The sequence below is a fragment of the Erpetoichthys calabaricus genome, chromosome 3 (assembly GCF_900747795.2).
Source record: "Erpetoichthys calabaricus chromosome 3, fErpCal1.3, whole genome shotgun sequence".
NCBI lineage: Eukaryota > Metazoa > Chordata > Cladistia > Polypteriformes > Polypteridae > Erpetoichthys > Erpetoichthys calabaricus.
The window spans coordinates 300,649,101-300,669,983 of NC_041396.2; the positions used below are offsets into that span (position 1 = coordinate 300,649,101).

The 20,883-nt window shown below is 39.9% G+C and overlaps 1 protein-coding gene across 1 annotated transcript in view; it reads right to left on the reverse strand.

The window, feature by feature from the left end:
• Positions 1–20,883, reverse strand: part of smug1 (single-strand-selective monofunctional uracil-DNA glycosylase 1) — a 50,503-nt gene that overhangs the window by 10,272 nt on the left and 19,348 nt on the right. Inside the window, exon 2 of the mRNA XM_028791246.2 lies at positions 3,398–3,725. Coding sequence (XP_028647079.2) covers positions 3,398–3,706 — 309 coding nt within the window. The 5' untranslated portion in view covers positions 3,707–3,725. The remainder of the gene's footprint in view (positions 1–3,397; positions 3,726–20,883) is intronic.

The window sequence follows — 20,883 nt, forward strand, 5'->3', positions numbered from 1 at the left end:
TATATATATATATACTGTATATATATGGTTGAAATAGTTTTCCTGTCAAATAATGCAAAGAGTACGCGACACGTGTTTCACCCTAATTCTGGGCTCATCAGGCATACACACTCACTGCAACCCCTCTCGGGAATCGAACCTCGAACGTCAGCGCCAGAGGCGAAGCCCCTAACACTGCACTACGGCGTGTGGTTCATTTATTTGACAGCATGTAGATCTGGGTAATTACATTCATGGCATTCGTAGTCCGAATCACAATCTGATTGTATGGGTGGTTACCTACCAGGTAACGCTTGTGGTTGGTCAGCAAGTCGGCTAACATCCGCCACAGTGCCCTCTTTCATATATATATATATATATATATATATATATATATATATATATATATATATATATATATATATATATATATATATATATATATATATATATATATATATATATATATATAGAGAGAGAGAGAGAGATAGAGAGAGAGAGAGAGAGATTAAGCTGTTCCCCATGGGTCTGCCCACATAATAGTGAAGCAGGACAAACTTTAAAAATCAATTTTAAAAAAACGTAATTTGTATTGAGAAGAATTTCTATTGACAGCCTTCATTCTGAGGGCCTCTTCATATACAGTGGACCCTTGATATACAACCGGCCTGACATGCGAACAACTTGATTTACAACCAAAATTTTTGTTTTGATTTACGACCAACATCTTGCGTTACGACCTGAATGCGGTCACGTGTATCCGCTTTCGTGATTGTAAACAAACAGCCGAGAGCGTTTGTAAGTGTCAGTCGGAGCCCAGATACATGTATTTGTGGACGTAATTTCGGTCAGTGCAGTGATTTATATAATTTATTTCGATAATTGCTAAGGAAGGAAGAGAAGGTAACAAAGGTAAAGAAAGCGATCACAATCGAAACGAAGAAGGAAATTGTGCGGAAATATGAGAGTGGTGTTTGTGTGACCGATCTTGCTAATATGTACAGCATGTCGAAATCCACCTTCTCGACAATTTTACAAAGAAAAGATTTGCATAAGGAAACTCCTTCCAAACAATAACCACCTTCCATTTCATTCTCCTCCTCCTCCCTTCCTGCAGCCCAAAGATGTCAAATTAAATGGTGAGTACAGTATGAAATTGTTGTTTCTGGTAGGCTAGGCATTTTTTATAACTTTTTGGTTAGTACATTAGAAAAATTATTGGTGTTTTGGTAAATTATGCACATCATACAACCCTTTTTTATTATGAAAAGGTTAACTAAGTGTTGCTGTGGGAGGTTCGGAACGCATTATGGGTATTTCCATTATTTCTTGTGGGAAAAATAATCTTGACTTACAACCAGCCCTCGCGAACGAATTGAGTTCGTAAGTCAAGGGTCCACTGTACAATATTTTTGGTTTTGCTATCGGGGTGAGGAGGTATCTATTTCTTAGGGAACTAACCCAGGAAAAAGCAACATAAAGCTGACCATGTGAGAAGCCCGGTGAGCTAAGATCAACCACCTGCTAACTTGAGGGTCTGTCCCGGGGTCATGTTAATTGACATTGCAAAGCAAAACTTAACCGGGAACTGTCATCTCTTGAATTGAAAGGGCATGCCCATCGCGATTAGAGGAACGTGGGGGATTAAAACCCTCTCGCCAATGCCACATCAGACTGACTCGAACAGAGGCTGGTGTGTCAGTGAGGAAGGCCCAGCCCGGCTCCCTAATCCTGAGGCTCCGCTCGCTTCCCCCTCCCCTCGGCCCGCAGCCCGTCTCTCTCATATTAGCACGAAGAAATCGGTGTACCGCAAAATGAACTGTGATACTTAGTGTGATGAGGGAAATCACAAAATCTATCGGAATGTTCAAGCAAATTCTAGAAAAAAACCGATCTAAATCCACTAGAAAAATGGACAGACAGACAGATGTTTGATTTTATATTATATATATATATATATATATATATATATATATATATATATATATATATATATATATATATATATATATATATATGTGTATATTTATGAGAGAGAGAGAGTTGTACCACACAGAAATTAAGCAAATGAAATGAGGAAAAAAGGAAATAAACTCTTATTCATTTTTGAAGACAAAGTGAAAGTGAAAAGATATAAGAAATGCACAGAGATGAGCGTTCTATTTATTAATTTACTGGCATTTCTTTTCCCTCAATATGTTCTCCCTCTTAATGAGGATAATTACAAGCTTCTTGTTAAAATGGTGTTCTAAGCGCGACGTAATTGAATAAAACCCTCAGCTGCTAGCTGCATTATTCATTTTCCAGAAAGAAAAAAATAATGTTCAGCCTTGGCTTCCCTGATCGGTAGCCATAGCCTCTCACAAAACAAACTCACGCTTTAAACTCCCCTCCAAATGTCACATTAATAGTTCACCTGGAGCCATCGACAGATCTGCCAATTAGACACCAGATGAATGCAACGCTGGGGACAAATTAAAGCCCCATTTATTTAGCTGATCTTTTGACCTCTGACCTCACTTGATGGTCAGGGAGGTGGGTGCTGGTGCGGAGCTCAGAAGGACAGAACCAGCTGCTGTCCAAAAGACGACTCCTCGGTAGGAGTCAAAAAGTACTGGGAGATTCACTCGAAAGAGACCCCCCGAATATTCTGTAATAACTCTTACTAGGACGAAACAATCTCTGAAGGAAACAACGTGCAATGTGCTCCTCAGGATATGGAGCTTCGAACAAGCCATCAGAGCAATGAGGTAGGCCCCGTACAGCCGTTTGCAACTTCTGGGTGCATACCACCCGTACCCCTTCACTCAGTCACCTCATCAGAATGGTGGTGCACAGTATTCCTGGTGCCAACCTGTCAGGTCACCAATTAGTTTAAGTGATGTCAGAATCAACTGGGTGATCGTGAATTAACGGAAGGTGACTTCCAGCAAGATGGAGCAACATGTCACACATCGGCAAGGAGCATGGCAGAAATTGAGTCCTTCATGTGCAACAGGGGCTTTTGTCCAACACGATCGCCGGATCTGACACCACCAGATTTCTTCCTTTGGGGTCAGCTCAAAGGAAAAGTCTATTGGGACAAGTCTTGCACTGTGGAAGATCTGAAGGAAAACATCCAACGTGAAATTGCTGCTATTCCCCCAACCGAGACGCTTGCCGATATGTTCAGGAACATGGAGCGCCGTGTCAAAATGTGTCTGGCAGGAAATGGAAACCACTTTCAGCATCGCATGTAATGCAATCGATTACACTTAAGGTATATGGCGGACTTTTTGGGTTCAGATTGCTTAACACTAACGGGAATTACAACAGAATATTCGGGGCCTCTTTAGAGTGAATCTCAATGTAGAAAGAGATAACAGATCTCATTAAGGGGTAAAGAAAAAGAACAGAGAATGTTTCCAATGTCACTCACCCCGGTTTGTGCCATTCCAAAAGGCCCAGGATTCATCCCCAGGAAAAGCACAGTCTTGTGCGCCTGGCAGTACTTGTTAACGTAGCACAGGTGGAGGTCCCAGGCGTATACCAACGGGTTATAAATGTACTTCACTGGGTCACAAAACGTCATCTCCTGCAGCCGTCTATTTAGGCCCAACTCCGCTTGAAGGAAGCGGGCAGCTGGACTTTTGCCTTCCAGAAGTGCATCAGCTTCAGGAGGCAGTTGCAGGTTCGTGCTGGTTAAGCCATCGGTGGGCCACAGCTCTGTTTCCTCAGCGGCCTCCATCGCCCTGTTCAACGTTTATCTGCAAAGAGACAGCAAAGTCAGAAAATAAAAGTGCATTGCAGACGCCAAATCTTGCGCAGGCCAGATATCTTGAGCCACTATTCAGTATGTATGGATGTTGTTCATAAGTAAAAAAAGGTTTGTCTAAACGGGTTGGAGGGGCATAAAGAAGGCGGCAATTTATTTATTTTTTAGTTGTTTTATTGAATTTATTAAAAGCATATAACATACAATCACGTCAAACTTAACAAAACTAAATACAAATCAACCTCCACCCATGAGAAGGCTTAATCTAAACTGTTATTGATTAGTTAAAAAAAAAAGTTTTGAACAGATCCTCTAAATGAGAATTTGATTTTTTTTCCAATTTCAAATTGTACATAATTCTAAATAAACAGGATTCTGAGAAATTCATTCCTGCATTTATTTCTAGTAGGATTGACTACTGCAATGCAGTGTTCACTGGATGTTCAGACTGTTCTTTATACAGCTGCCAGTTAATCCAAAATGCTGCTGCAAGAATTATTACAAGAACAAGAAAATACAAACCCATAACTCCAGTCCTCAAGTCCTTACTCTGGCTCCCGGTTAAGTTTAGGGCAGATTTCAAAATCCTCCTTTTAACATATAAAGCCTTAAATGGCCGAGGTCTGGCTTACTTGTCTGAACTTATCATGACTTACAAATCTGAGCGCACATTAAGATCTCAAGATGCCGGTCTGCTTATGATTGTGAGGATTAATAAAATAACAGTGGGAGGTCGAGCTTTTAGTTACAGGACCCCCTAAACTGTGGAGTGGTCTGCCTGCTACTATAAGAGGTGCCCCTTCGGTCTCAACTTTTAAATCCCGGCTGAAGACTCACAACTTCAGTTTAGCACACCCTGACTAGAGCTGCTGATTAACTGTACAGACTGCATCTCTATTGTTAGTCATTAGGACTAAAACATAAGTTATATGACAGTTAGAATTTGTTACTAACCCTCCTCCCCTATTCTGTTTCTCTTCCCGGTACTCAGATGTGGCACTTGGTGCCACTGCCCACCTGCCAAGTTGTTTTGCCTGCCTAAGGTAAAGTCATCTCTGATAAAGGATCACAGGAATCGTCAGGTAGAAGTGTCCTTTCATCGGATTGGCTGGTCCAGCACTGACTCAGCTGTGGAATCGACAATAGGGGGAGGCAGCGTGACGAAAAATAAACAAAACGAAAATGTTACAGACAGACAACTGGACAATGAGCAATGTGAAGCTCTTTGCACATCTCTATTACACATGACGTGGTCTGCCAATAAATAACAAGTGTGAATGCAATGGTGCAATTTTAAAAACTTCAAAAATTTTACGTCTCATCTGAAGGATGGTCTCACTTTTACAGCACGGTGCCCCCATCACTGTCCTGGGGCACTGGGATCCACATGGTAAACATTTCCTGCTGGCCTCACCAACACCAGTTCCAGCAGCAACCCAAACTTTTTCTAGATGGTCTCCCATCCAAGTATTGGACTCTATTACACATGACATGGTTTGCCAGCAAATAACGAGCGTGAACACAGTGATGCAATTTAACAAACATGCATAAACGCTTATAATTGGATAACACTAGCTCTGGGCAGCATCAGGAAATCATCATGTCAGCCAGAATCCTGCTGTACTCCGCTCCACTATGTCAGCAAACATGATTCTTGGGCAAAAAAAGTGGTTAGACAAATGGACAAATTTTAATTACGTTGATGAAAATAAAACCAAGTGTAAGCTGTGTGGAATGAAGCTCACAGGAAAGAACACCAAAAACCCGAAGAGGCATCTACAGATGCGCCATTTTGAGATTCATGCCAAGGTATGTAACGTTATCTAGGTGGCGACTTGCCTGACGCCAATACCAATTCCTCTGGCTCTCATTCAACCGGCCACTACTAATGGCGTCAGGTGTGTCTGTTTATTTTAGGTGGGCTGCTTGTAGGGATGTCACATCGATAGTAAGGTCGGTACTGCATTAGTGCATGACTGCAAATTTACAAATAACTTCGGACGGCACAATAATATCTAAGAAAAATGTCAGTAAAAACTACACATGAAAAAGGCTTACAGTGGTGATGACACAGCAGCGCCTCAACACACCTCAAAAAGAAAAACAGCAAAAATCATGTCTGGCAAAGCGTGTGATTGGGGAAAACGTAATTATTAATGAAAAACATTGGGCGTGGTCTCCCCTCGACTTTCTCATATACTCAGATATGGGGGTGGATATTTGAGGAGCAAACCACAAGACAATGATTATATTTATATATTATGTGCATTAAAGAACCATCAACAAGAAATCAAACCAAATTAATAAAATATTGAACAATTATTATAAAAATAAAGTTGAATAAATCGGACTCTGCAGCTGCATAAATAAAAGGTAAAAGTATCACTTCCAGTTAGCGGAAATAGCCCAAAAGTTGACATAAATCTACATTTTGTATCTAATACTTGTATTGAAAATTTGGTTAAGCTAAGAGAAAGCGTACTCGAATTATCGTGTTTACATACATACACACACAAAGACATAATTCCAAAAATGGTATTTTCTGACTCAGGGAGGTCTAAAACGTGGAGATTCATCAAAATTTCGAAATCATATTTTTGGACGATTACAATACTTTCCCTACGAGAAAGTAAATCGGACCTGGGGAGGTCTAAAACGCAGAGATTTCATCAAAATCTCAAAACTGAATTTTCGGATGACTGCAATACTTTCTCTACGAGAAAATAAATCGGACTCAGGTAGGTTTAAAGTGTCGAGATTCATCAAAATCTCAAAATCAAATTTTTTGGACGATTACAATACTTTCCATACAAGAAAGTAAATCGGACTCAAATCCTGTCATAACTAATGTAGCACATTAAATGCTTCATATTAACTGTTCCCCAACCCATGTTAATCGATACACGCCTCTTAAATTGACTTCCTCTTGCGCCGAGAGGAGCCGCACGCAGCGGTCGCCACAAAGAATACATTGACTTCATGATATTCCTGCTATCTGAACATTTAGAATGCTAAAATAAATACTTGATATAATTTTCATGATGAAATGCATTAAAGCATGTATTAAACACATGGGGGCACGGTGGTGTGGAGGTTGTGCTGCTGCCTTGCCGCAGGGGGTCCTAGGTGTATGTTCAGTGTAGACCGGGTTTGAGAAAAATCTAGTAAATTAAACATTGATTTTAAGATGAAGTTTACAACATGGCAAAGTTAAACTAGAGAGAAAAAACAAGGGTTTAAAGTGGAAATGTCGAGAATAAAGAGGAAATGTTGACTTTAATTTCAACATAAGCGGCAAGATTAAAGTGGAAATGTCGAGAATAAAGTGAAAATATCGAGAATAAACTGGAAATGTCGACTTTAATTTCAACATAAGCGGCAAGATTAAAGTGGAAATGTTGAGAATAAAGTGAAAATATTGAGAATAAAGAGGAAATGTTGACTTTAATTTCAACATAAGCGGCAAGATTAAAGTGGAAATGTCGAGAATAAAGTGGAAATGTCGACTTTAATCTCATCAAAAATGGTGAGATTAAAGGGGAAATGTCGACTTTAATCTCAACAAAAATGGTAGATTAAAGGGGAAATGTCGACTTTAATTTCGACATAAACGGCGAGATTAAAGTGGAAATTTCGAGAATAAAGAAGAAATGTCAACTTTGATCTCAACAAAAATGGTGAGATTAAAGGGGAAATGTCGACTTTAATTTCAACACAAATGGCGAGAATAAAGTGTAAATGTCAACTTTTTCTCAACATACTTTTTTTCTTCTTCACTAAGTCCATATTTCTTTGCTTCTCCATGGACCCAATATGCTCCCATACATAAGTGTACATTTTAGTCTAATAGTTTAGAGGTATAGCATATTCTTTGCATATTCATATGTTAAACAAGATATCCACCTGATTTTGACTGTTTTGACTCATTTACTTTTAGTCAACTAAAATCGATTTACTTTCAACTAAAATGAATTTACTTTTTTGTCGACTAAAACTAACAATAATTAAAGGACTACAATGTGACTAAAACTACAATACAATTTAGTCAGCAAACTAAGACTATAACTAAATCAAGATGTATTGTCAGAATTAACAGTGAGGCACACGTTCAGGCTTACATGACATGGATGCCATGCAGATGTGTTGCAATGCAGTGACTCAGGTAACACCATACTATATGTTTCTGTTGACTGCTGAGGCTCTTCTATACTACCAAAGCTGTGCTTGTTTCCTAAATATGTTGAGTCAGCACAGAAGGCCTACAGCATTAAATGCCTCAGCCTTTTCAGGCAGGATCCCTCCACCTCCATTTCAGAAAATAATACGGATATACAAGATGAATCCAAAGTGTTGGCACAGTCTTCTTAACTGCTTTGATAAATCCCAACAGCTGGTGAACATTTGATTGTGATAAATAATAAAACACAATTACACACCCCGCTCCTTTATCTGCTTTTAACGTGTTGTACAAAAATGACATGATCAAGGCACACCCTTGAACGGACAATCCAGATCGGAATCGAAACAGGATTCAGTTCCACATACGGAAAAGGGCCTGTATCGGATAGAAAAAAAAAAAAAAAAAATGATACCATGTAGTGACGGTTTGGTGCCTCCATTAAATATAACAAAAGAGGGGATTTCAGGCTCTGTGGGAGAAAATGAAAAGATGGGGCGGGGCACAAAAATAATATTCAGGCATTTCTAAAATATTACAACTTATATAAACTACTAAAACCATCGAAAAGTATAATGTTTAGTAGACAGAGTTCTCAGCCAGTCTTCCAAACAGTTATTTCTGCTAATTTAACTTGAAAAATTGTAGACACTTCCCACCCATATTTAGCCAAAAACGCCACACTTGCCAAAGAAAAACTTGCAGCGGCGCTACTGGGGAGTGAAAACTTCAATTCCCAGCATTCCCTGCAATGGCTCTGATTGGTTGTGGCACACTTAATACAAAGCATTTAATGTGCTACATTAGTTATGACGGGATTTGAGAAAATCTAGTAAATTAAACATTGATTTTAAGATGAAGTTTACGACATGCAAACTTAAACTAAAGAGAGAGAATAAAAACGAAGGTTTACAGAGGAAATGTCAACTTTTTTTCTCTCCACCAAGTCTGTATTTCTTTGCTTCTCCATGGCCCAATGTGCTCTCGTACATGAGTGTACATGTTAGTCTAATAGTGTAGAGGTACAGTATATTCTGTGCATATTCATATGTTAAACAAGATACCGATCTGATTTTGACTTTTGGACTCATTTACTTTAAGTCGACTAAAACTAACAATAATTAAAGGACTAAAATGTGACTAAAACTACAAAACAATTTAGTCAACAAACTAAGACTAAAATCAAAATGTTTTTTCAGAATTAACACTGAGGCACACGTTCATGCTTACGTGACATGGATGCCGTGCAGATGTGTTGCAATGTAGGGACGTGGGACAGGCCATACTAAACATTTTTGTAGAGCCTGTAGACATTTCCACTCATATTTAGTCAAAAAAGCCACACTTGCCAAAGAAAAACTTGCAGCGGCGTTACTGGGGAGTGAAAACTTCATCTCCCAGCAGTCCCTGCAATGGCTCTGATTGGTCATCTGCTGAAGGTAGCAGGGGCTGCTGGGGACAAGGAGGCCGGCGCAAGATTTAAAGGGAGGCCGGTTCTACAGAGAGGAGAGTGTTTTTTGTTGTTGTTACCTGTCTGTTTGCCTTCCCGTCCCATACCAGTGGATTCTTGTTTTGTCCTGGATTGTCTCTTGCTCGGGTATATGGACTGTCTGGTGTCTCCCTGCAGCATGAGGACTGTTGGGATTATTTGTCGACCTTCGAAGAAAGGAGCGCTCCTGATCCCATCACACACCATCACCAGGAAGTACCGATAGGACTGATCTTTACATTCACATTCTCCATCATTTCATTCCATTAGTTGCCATTTCTTATGCAGTAAGGAGACTGTGGAAGATTGTGGGTTCGCTTCCTGGTTCCTCCCTGTGTGGATAGCGCTTTGAGTACTGAGAAAAGCGCTATATAAATGTAATGAATTATTATTATTATTATTATTATGGACTTTATCGCGGGTGGTTTTTGTTAGTTGCCCGTTATTGCTGAATTTGTGTTTACTGTATAATTGCCGGAAGGGAAATGGGGTGGGATTGTTGTAGTTTGCGTAATTATATGTTATTTAGTGAGACCAGCTTCTGCATTTTTCTCTATTTCACTGTCAACTCGTACCACTTTATTTTATGTGGACCCTGATACAAAGTTATTGTCTGTCTGTATACCTGCATTGTTATTGGCATTGTTATCACTCTTTAATTTAATATTGTTCTTTATCAGTATGCTGCTGCTGGAGTATGTGAATTTCCCCTTGGGATTAATAAAGTATCTATCTATATGGGTTGGAGATGGTGGCACTGACCAGAAAGCAGGAGCCAGGGCTGGAGGTGGCAGAGTTAAAGATGCTAAAATTTGCATTGGGTGTGATGAGGATGGACAGGATTAGAAATGAGGACATTAGAGGGTCAGCTCAGGTAGGACAGTTGGGAGACAAAGTCAGAGAGGCGAGATTGCGTTGGTTTGGACTTGTGCAGAGGAGAGATGCTGGGTATATTGGGAGAAGGATACTAAGGATAGAGCTGGCAGGTAAGAGGAAAAGAGGAAGGCCTAAGAGAAGGTTTATGGATGTGGTGAGAGAGGCAATGCAGGTGATGGGTGTGACAGAGCAAGATAACGAGGACAGAAAGAGATGGAAAAAGATGATCTGCTGTGGCAAACCCTAATGGAAGCATCCAAAAGAAGAAGAAGAAAAAGAACAGTCTTCAATTTCTATTCTATTATCGTTTGCTTTTTGTCTCTGTGAGGGAATGTATGAGAGTCAAGCCGAGACATAACCCTAACCCTCAGGGACACTTCAAAGATCACTCCACCATTATAATCCACTCATAACTAAATCACTTTCTACTTCCCCTCTGACTTCAATGCATTTTGCTGAGTTTGCTGAAATTTCAGAACATTTCTACATTTTTGAGACAAAGTGAAGTCAGTGGGATCCGTGCAACACAACTGAAGAGCGGTAGGGCAGGTTTAAAATGATATTATATATAACACTGGACAAATTCAATCCAAAATGGAAAAAAAAACCAGAGAAATGCAAAAAAAAAACGAAAAAAAAAAACGCTATAGATTGGATGAATAAAGATCTAAAAATAAAAAATAAACCAATAAAATGAAGCTATCTAAGTGCATGTACAGTGCTACTCTTGGGTTGGCTGCGCTTATAAATGACATGGAAAGTGGTACTTGCAAACCACAATTTACTTTTTTTTTTTTGTTCCCCAAAATATATACTGTATATACTGTATACTGTCACTCACGTGTGCATGGGAGACTGTTCAGCTCTACTGAATGTAATATATATATATATATATATATATATATATAACAGATAGATTTTAAAGGCACTGTATGATAGATAGATAGATAGATAGATAGATAGATAGATAGATAGATAGATAGATAGATAGATAGATAGATAGATAGATAGATAGATAGATAGATAGATAGATAGATAGAATCGGTGCCAGCTCTCTAAGAGGCCAATGCCACGCACTGCACTCTGTTTAAGGTACTTTCCTTAACATGGAAACAACTTGTAATTTATATCTGAATTTGGATAAAAGTATCAGAAGAATAAATAGTGTTCAATACTGTGTATTACTGTAATTATCCCGTTTTGTGCCTACCACTGACTGTTGGTTACCCTGACTCACATAGCCACACACAAAGTGCTCACATCAAAAATTTGACATATGAGGAACATTAAATAAAAATCTACAATAAAGAACAATGCAACACTCACCTCTAAATAAAGCACACAGAGACCACAAGAGCCACTGTGTCACCTAAAGAGCTGGCAGTGCCGCGTCTAATAGCTAAGGGTCACATCCTCTACAATTCTTTATGTCATTAGAGTGGAAGAATACCCTGAATTTCTGACTCTGAAAAGTGAATTTAAGGCAAAATAACCCAATTGTGCTGGTGGAAATATACAGGCTGCCCTGAGCTCACCCTCTAAAGTTGATTAACTAGTTGATCTGCTGGCTCAGTACGTTAACGGAGATGGCTTATGTTGGGTGACTTTATCTAATCTGGTAGATAATCAGTAATATATCTCATTACTTGAAATAAGTCCGTGGTAATCTTAATTTCTCTCCACTGATTGCTGACCACGCCATGCCCAACTTAAGTTATCCAACAGAATCAACCTTGAATGTTGCATTTTATCCAAACAGAAGAAAAAAAAAATGATGGCCTCAAGTGTCTTTGACCTTGGTTTTATTGATCACTCCTCAATAACGCGTGCTAGAAAAAAATATTCCTGAGTGATGGCTAAGAGAAATTGTATAAATTTAACTGAACAGACATTTGTGAACGATCTTCTACTTAGTGATATTTATTACACTTCTATTTCCGTGCTCAATCTGCATGTACCTTTTAAGAATTTTTGAATACAGGACAGATGGAGTCACTGCTGTGTGTCTGACCGTTCCTTTCTTGTCCACGGTAAGATATAAAGCCTTGATTCTTGCTGGACAGACTCGGGCACCAAACACGCTAGGAGGTAAGAAGCAAGTGTACATGTTCAGTAAGAAAAACCATATTTGATTGTTATTTATGAATAATGTCTAGCTCTTATTCAAAATGTATCAAAATCTGCAAAGCAGTTAATTCCATAATAATAATAATAATAATAATAATGTTTTCCTCCTCTATTAAACCACATATTGCACTTGACCAAAAACAGACTTGCTTAGTTAGCCTTTACAAACATGGTTACCTGTTTCATTAAGATCCTCCAGTTAAAACTACTGACCATTTTCATACATCACTTCTTTTTTGTTGTTGTTACCGCTTGTCACACACATGCGTTCGGGAGGCAGTCAGTGGGCTTCACTGGGCGTAGAACGGTGGGTCAGGGGTGGATGCTGTGTACTAATGCCTATTCTCCTTCCTCTACAGATCAATGAAAGGTAAGACGAGCTAAGCCCTAACCAACTTCCTCATTCCTCTCCAGACCACGCCCCCTCTATTGACATCACATCCGCTGTTGCTACCTTTGTGGACCCGCCTCTTCCTTTCCCCTACCTATAAAAGCCAGGCTCTACCCTTTTTATTCTATTTTTTCCCAGCCCCGTTTTGGACTACTCGGTGTTCATACAATATAAGGGGGTGGACCCCCAAACCTTTTTCGGTTTTGTCTGCTTGTATTTACAGGCTTTACGAACTATTAATCTCAGGAAATCAAGTGGCGAGGATTTGTTCTTGAATTATTGTTGATCTAGCAAATCGTGCTTGCGAAAATTTCGCAGGAATAAAAGTATAATGAAATGATGATGAGGGAGAGAAGAATGTCACACGTTACAGTAAGAAAGGAGATTCTTTTAATAAGTACCATACATACTCACGTATAAGCCGGGTCATGAAACCTGAAAAATCAATCATAAAATCAGAACCTGACTTATACGCCCGTTCAAAAATACGACATTTACATTTCTTTATTTTTTTTACATCTTCTTGCCTCCTCCAATCTCGTGCCAGTATCTCAGACACATCGAATTTTGCTGCAGCAGCGCAGTTAACAATTTCTTTCGCCACTTCAACAACTTTTAACTTAAAACCAGCTTCCTATTTTCTTCTGATCGAACGCTCCATTGTAGATAAGGGATTATCTTACGATAAAGGTGTATGAGTGTGTGAGATACAAAAAACACAAAACAGTGCAAACGTCGCTTCAGAATAGTTCGGGTATTACCGTGTGGTCACGTAGGCAAAATACATAGAAACAAAAAAGGCCGCGTGCTCCGTGGTTACTCTCTCAGGCGGGCATTGGCATATCGTAATCTCTTGGACCAATAGCGTGAGTTTTCCACATTCAACTTATATGACCGACAATACAAAATAACGAAAATTATACAGTAAAATCAAGCCCCGACTTATCCGCGGGAGAACTTAAACGCGAGTATATACAGTAGTGACTTGTGAGAGGACTCAATATTAGAATAGTCACATGATTAGTATGGGATGTTATTATAGTCGCTTACAACAGCAGGAATATTTACAATAGAAAGTGTTACACAAACAGGTTAACAGAACATACTGGATGAGACGGGAAATGCAGGGCACATGTCAGTCAGTCAGTATGTGTGAAGCGTGGCCATCAGGTCATGTTGTATACCGACGTCTATAAGAATTGTTGGAAAACGCAGTTTGTTGCATAAACGTTATTGTCAGCGAAAATATTCCTCTGTGTGTAACCCGCAAGTACCTGTACGTTTAATTCGGGTTTCGATGCAACTCTGGAAAATGTAGTTATAGGTAAAAACAGGGTCTGGCAAAAAAAACTCAAGACATTATTAAACGTTTGTCGTTGTGACTTGTGTACTAAACGAACGGGGAATTGCCTACGCTGTAATATAAAAGGAGATATCTTGATTGGAGTTGTCAGTGTTATAGAATTCCGGTAGTTTTTCTGTCGTAATGTTTCGTGTTGTCTGGCAGTTTTCCGCTGCTCTTCAGAAAGGTTGTGTGTGTAATTCGTTTTTCGTTTGTTGTCGAGATGCGAGACTTCCTGCCGCACATACCGCTTAGAATTAAGGCCAAAAAGTTCTATCTTGGTCTCATCAGACCAGAGAATCTTATTTCTCACCATCTCAGAGTCCTTCAGGTGTCTTTTAGCAAACTCCATGCGGGCTGTCATCTGTCTTGCACTGAGGTATGTGTGGAGACAACCAGGCACTGCTCATCACTTGTCCAATACAGTCCCCACAGTGAAGCATGGCGGTGGCAGCATCATGCTGTGGGGGTGTTTTTCAGCTGCAGGGACAGGACGACTGGTTGCAATCGAGGGAAAGATGAATGCGGCCAAGTACAGGGATATCCTGGACAAAAACCTTCTCCAGAGTGCTAAGGACCTCAGACTGGGCCGAAGGTTTACCTTCCAACAAGACAATGACCCTAAGAACACAGCTAAAATAACGAAGGAGTGGCTTCACAACAACTCTGTGACTGTTCTTGAATGGCCCAGCCAGAGCCCTGACTTAAACCCAATTGAGCATCTCTGGAGAGACCTAAAAATGGCTGTCCACCAACGTTTACCATCCAGCCTGACAGAACTGGAGAGGATCTGCAAGGAGGAATGGCAGAGGATCTCCAAATCCAGGTGTGAAAAACTTGTTGCATCTTTCCCAAGAAGACTCATGGCTGTATTAGCTCAAAAGGGTGCTTCTACTAAATACTGAGCAAAGGGTCTGAATACTTAGGACCATGTGATATTTCGGTTTTTCTTTTTTAATAAATCTGCAACAATTTCAAAAATTATTTTTTTTGTCTGTCAATATGGGGTGCTGTGTGTACATTAATGAGGAAAAAAATGAATTTAAATGATTTTAGCAAATGGCTGTAATATAACAAAGAGTGAAAAATTGAAGGGGGTCTGAATACTTTCCGTACCCACTGTATGTGTATATATATATATATATATATATATATATATATATATATATATATATATATATATATATACATACACATATACATATATGAATAGCTGTGTAAGCCCATGCTGTAAAAGGCATGGGCTCCTAGAAACCCTGGATTCTGGCACTTCAATCAATCGCATCGGTTGGGCACTAGAGGCTAAGCAAGGTTCTCTTTTCTCGACGGTTTCACTTTGCCGACAAACTCATTTTCTTTGAGGTTCAAGTTGTAGCCTCGCATTTCCGGACCGGACAGACAGACAGGCCCACACACCTCCATGCATAGACGTTTATATATAAGACATGCTTTGGATTTTTCGGTTTCATCTAGTGTTACTAACGTGCGGAAGGCTGCTCATGAAATTCCACTAGATAAAGAAGTGAAACATCTGATCTCAATACTCATTGGCCGATTCCCAAATTGCCACACCTACAAAAAAATATATATATCATGATGACTGGATGATCAGCTGAAATCATGTTGTTCAATATTCTCTGCCCTGAAACCTAATTTGTGTGGTTTTCGAGAAAAGCACAGTGCCACCCCAATTCCAAACAAATATGGGACAATAAAGTAAATGCCGATAAAAACAAAATACTTTGGTTCCTTTGGTTTGTATTCAAACAAAAACCGTATAAAGAACAAACTATTTCATGTTTTGTCTAATCACCTGCATTGTTTTTTGAAGATGTCTGTTAATACTGAAATTGGTGCTTGCAACAAATTCCCAGAAAGAGGGGACAACTGTAGTTTAGGATTAATAACGAAGTGACAAGTTCGTATAACAAGGGTATGAGAAACGGGTGAGGCAATTGTGTTCTAGTATATAAGGAACATCCGAAAAAAGGTCTACTTCTTCAAAAGCAAGGATGATATACATCATGGGTCAGGTCGCCGCCACCACCGGGCTGCAAATGAAAAGACCACCGGCAGCATTTGCTCAGGAATACGCCGTCCTTCTCATGACCCTGGAAATAGAAGTGTCAGTGTCCAAATTTGCATTATGTGGAAATAAACCCTGATCGCGGCTCTGTGCAAAAAGAAGCCTCATTAACTAATATTGCACTGTTTAACTCGAGATCTCTTAATGGCAAAGCATTGGTGCCGTCAGAACTCATCATTGACACCAAACTTGATATTCTGTGTCTAACGGAGACTTGGCAAAAACCAAACGAATTTGAGTCTCTCACAGAGGCGACTCCAATTCGTTTCACTTTCCACACAGAGCCTCGCAGCTTAAGACGAGGCGGTGGGCTTGCAGTAATTATCAGAGCAGACTTAAACATCAAACGAATCCCAATTGACTGCCCATTGTCTTTTGAGTGCCTGGCTCTTAAACTAATAACGGAATCAGGTCCTGTCTCACTCATTGTTCTTTATCGTCCTCCAAAATACAATGCATCTTTCTTATCCGATCTAATTGAACTTTTGACCCACCTAAGCTCTTACTCTCAGAGAATTATCCTTCTTGGTGATTTCAACATCCATATTGACACCCCCACATCTAAACTGAGAAATGAATTCCTATCCTTAATGGACTGTTTTGACTTGACACAACATGTTGATTTTCCCACCCACTCTGGTGGTCATATATTGGATCTGATCTGCACTTCTGGACTATCTGTTGCCAACATTTACAGCACTGATTTGGGACTCTCTGACCATAGAGCAGTATTTTTCACTGTCTCACTGCCTTTCCCTCCTCTTACCTGTAAATGACAAATTTCTTACAGAAACCTTAAACATATCTGTCCCTCTATCCTTTCTGGATCAATTTCTGATCTTTTTCTGTCTTTACCTATTCCATCAACACTAGATAGTCTTGTTGACCAGTATAACTCAGCCCTTCACTCAGCATTAGGGAAAACAGCTCCTTTAAAACATAAGGAGGTTTCCTTTAAACGCTCAGCTCCTTGGTATAACTCAGAATTGCGATCTATGAAAGCAGCTGGCCGACACCTTGAGAGAATGTCACGCAAGACTGGCCTCACCGTGCACATCCAGGCTTTCTTTGACCACCGAAGAGCTTACAGAGAAGCACTAACTTCTGCCCAGAACACCCATTACAGCAGAATAATAAAAAGTGGCCATGATAACCCAAGGGTTTTGTTCTCTGTAGTTAATAAACTACTCGAACCCGCATCTGGCCCAACTACCTCTTCTACTGAAGTCTGTGAGGAATTCTTCCACTTTTTCCATAACAAAATTAAAAATCTAAATCAGGGGTGTCAAACTCCAGGCCTGGAGGGCCGCAGTGGCTGCAGGTTTTCTTTCTAACCTTAACCCTAATCAGTGTCCAGTTCTCACTGCTAATTAACTTCTTTTCCCTCTATTTTAATAGGCCTGTTTTTAAGGATTAAGTCTTCTGAATTGATTCTTTCTTCACTCAATGACAGCCAAACAAAAATGAGACATGAAACGAGCCAACAGATGAACAGCTAAATTGGGCCTTCAAACTCCAACCAGTTTCTTAATGAGAAGCCGATTCTTGCTGTTAATTAAACCCCTTATTCAATTCCATGGCTTGCTGCTGCTCTCATTCTGCCCCAGCAGACATTTCCAAAACTGTTGATTTTCTGTTTTTTTCTAAGAACTCCATCAAAATGTTTTGGTAACCTGAGAGATCAACCTTACTGAGACCTTCATCTTTATTTTCAGATTTTATTTGATGGGAACAGGTGAGCTGGTCATGTCCTGCTTGTTTTATGTCTCATTACTGTCTGGCTGCTAATTAAGGAAAAAACAACTAAGGGGCAGGAGTCAAGCTAAATGAAACTAAGGCTAAAAAAGTTAATTAACATCAAAAACTGGTCACTAATTAAGAAGATGGTTAGAAAGAAAACCTGCAGCCACTGCGGCCCTCCAGGACTGGAGTTTGACACCCCTGATCTAAATAATTCAACTAACATAAATACATCATCTGTTTATATCTCTCCCTGTCTTCCCACTCCATCCAGCTCCTTCTCTAAGTTCTCACCAGTCACATCTGCTTTGTAAGATGAGGCTGACTTCTTGTGTACTGGACCCCATCCCCAGCACACTACTTAAATCCTGCCTTCATGCCATAATCCCGACTGTTACAACAATAATAAACTCATCCCTTGACACTGGCTCTGTGCCGCTCACTTTTAAAATTGCTTCTGTAACCCCAATTTTAAAAAAGTTTGGTCTTGACGCTGACAATCTTAACAATTTCTGGCCTATTTCCCACTTACCTTTCCTGTCAAAAGTTCTTGAGCGTGTTGTAGCTTCCCAACTCACCAATTACCTAACCTCTAATAATTTGATGGAACCCTTTCAGTCTGGTTTCAGGCCGCAGCACAGCTGTGAAACTGCTCTGCTACAGGTAACCAATGATTTGCTTATGGCAGCAGACTCTGGACAAAGTAGCATATTAATTCTGTTAGACCTCAGTGCAGCATTTGACACTCAGGTCAGATGTGACATCCTACTGTCCAGAATGGAGAACATGCTGGGTATCTCTGGCACTGCCCTCCAGTGGTTCAAGTCCTATCTGACTGATAGGCAAGAGTTTGTTAGTCTTGACAACAGCAGATCCAGCTCAGCACCAGTCACACAAGGAGTTCCTCAGGGCTCTGTCCTCGGCCTTCTTCTCTTCTGTATTTATATGCTTCCCCTTGGCCATATTATATGTAGCTATGGACTGGGTTATCATTTTTACGCAGATGATACTCAACTCTACTTCAATGTTAAAAGTGGAACTTCATCAGAGCTTTCTCAGCTCACAACCTGCCTTAGTGAAATTAAAACCTGGATGGAGCAGAACTCTTTAAAATTAAATTGCAATAAAACTGAACTCCTGCAAATTGGGACTAAAATGCAACTTAATAAAATGAGCGCCTTCACCGGTGATCTCATCAGACCTGCCTCTACTGTAAAAAGTCTTGGTGTCATTTGTGATTCCTCCCTTTCTTATTCCACCCTTCGCTCCTTCCTCTCCTTCTCTAACACTGAGATACTTGTCCATGCTTTTATCACATCCCGCATCGATTATTGTAATTCCCTACTGGCAGGTGCCCCTTCTAATCTTATATCACAGCTCTAGCTTATTCAAAACTCGGCTGTAAGAGTCCTTACTCGAACCAGCAGCAGCGAGCACATCACACCCATCCTGCTCCGTCTTCAATCTCTGTGTCTTACAGGATTGAATATAAAATCCAACTAATAACATACAAAGCCTTAAACGTCCTCGCGGCAAACTACATCAGTGACCTTCTCCATCACTATGTGCCTGCCCGCCCACTAAGGTCCTCTGATTCTGGCAATCTTGTTGTGCCCCCCACTAATCTACACTCCATGGGTGACAGCAGGGCCTTCAGCTGTATAGCGCCCAGACTCTGGAATGACCTACCGAAATTAATCAGCTCAGCTGACTCCATGAATTCTTTTAAAAAACAACTCAAAACTCATCTGTTCAGGAAGGCTTTTAGCTCGACTTGACTTTATTACCCTTCTCTCAGTTTACTTCTCTGTCAAGATGCTCATGTGACCTGTGTGTGTGTGTGTGTGTAAGACCATCAATTATGGTGTCTGTTTTTTTTTTCAGAATTCTCAATCTTCTTTATTTATTTATCTGGTTTGTACAATGCTATATACTGTATACCCTGCTATTCTTTATTATATTCTGCAAGTGCCTTGAGCATGGGAAAGGCGCTATATAACTAAAATGTATTATTATTATTATTATTATTATAAGTTTGTTATAATATTAAGTTTAATGTCACTGTCTCATTTTAAATCTGTTTTTCTTTTCTTTGTACATGCATAGCTGAGCCAGATTTAGCACAAAGGGGATCAGCATTTAGAATTGCTGGGCCAAGCATAGGACAAGATAGACAAAGACAGCTGGAGGAACGAATAGTCAGCCTAAAGACAGGTGTATACTATTTTGTCCTCTGTTAAAAGTCAGCACAAAATCTTCTTCCATTGTCTGGAACCTAAGTAAGGGCCTGCACGTGGAGAAACCAGTATAAAAGACTTGGACATTTGAAGCCGACAGATGGATGGGTGATATCGTCATCCGTCCTGAACAGCCTTCCAGCACAGCGATGAAAAATGGCAGACTGTATACATCAATATCCCACCTTGGTATTGTCTTGCTATTAGCTTCCTGTCTGTAATGCCGCATAAATCGTCATTAAAGAAAGCTAAGTTATTTTCTCTTATGTGATTTTTACCGCCGTATCACTATGGGAGAGGTATCGCCTTTTAATATCCTATATACAGCTTTTGGTTACCTAAAACACCACAATTACAAAAGAACTTATTTCAACTAGTTAGCTACCGCCCCCTAAAGGAACAGGGTTGAGGTTCGTCAATTTGCTAAAAGATGACTCAACAAATAATCCAGCAAATTATTCAGAACAATGTTTTCCGCAAAGAAAAAAAAATTGGGAGAACAGTGAGCACTTCATCCCCTACTACATAATCAAAAGATTCAAGGAATTTGGTCAAATCTTGCTACGTAAAGGGCCAGGCCAGAAACCAATTCTAAGTATGTGCGTGGTCTCCAATTCCTCAGACATCACGGTCTTTAAAAGACTCATCTTTGTCTGGCTCCCAGTTACGTTTAGGGCGCACATTA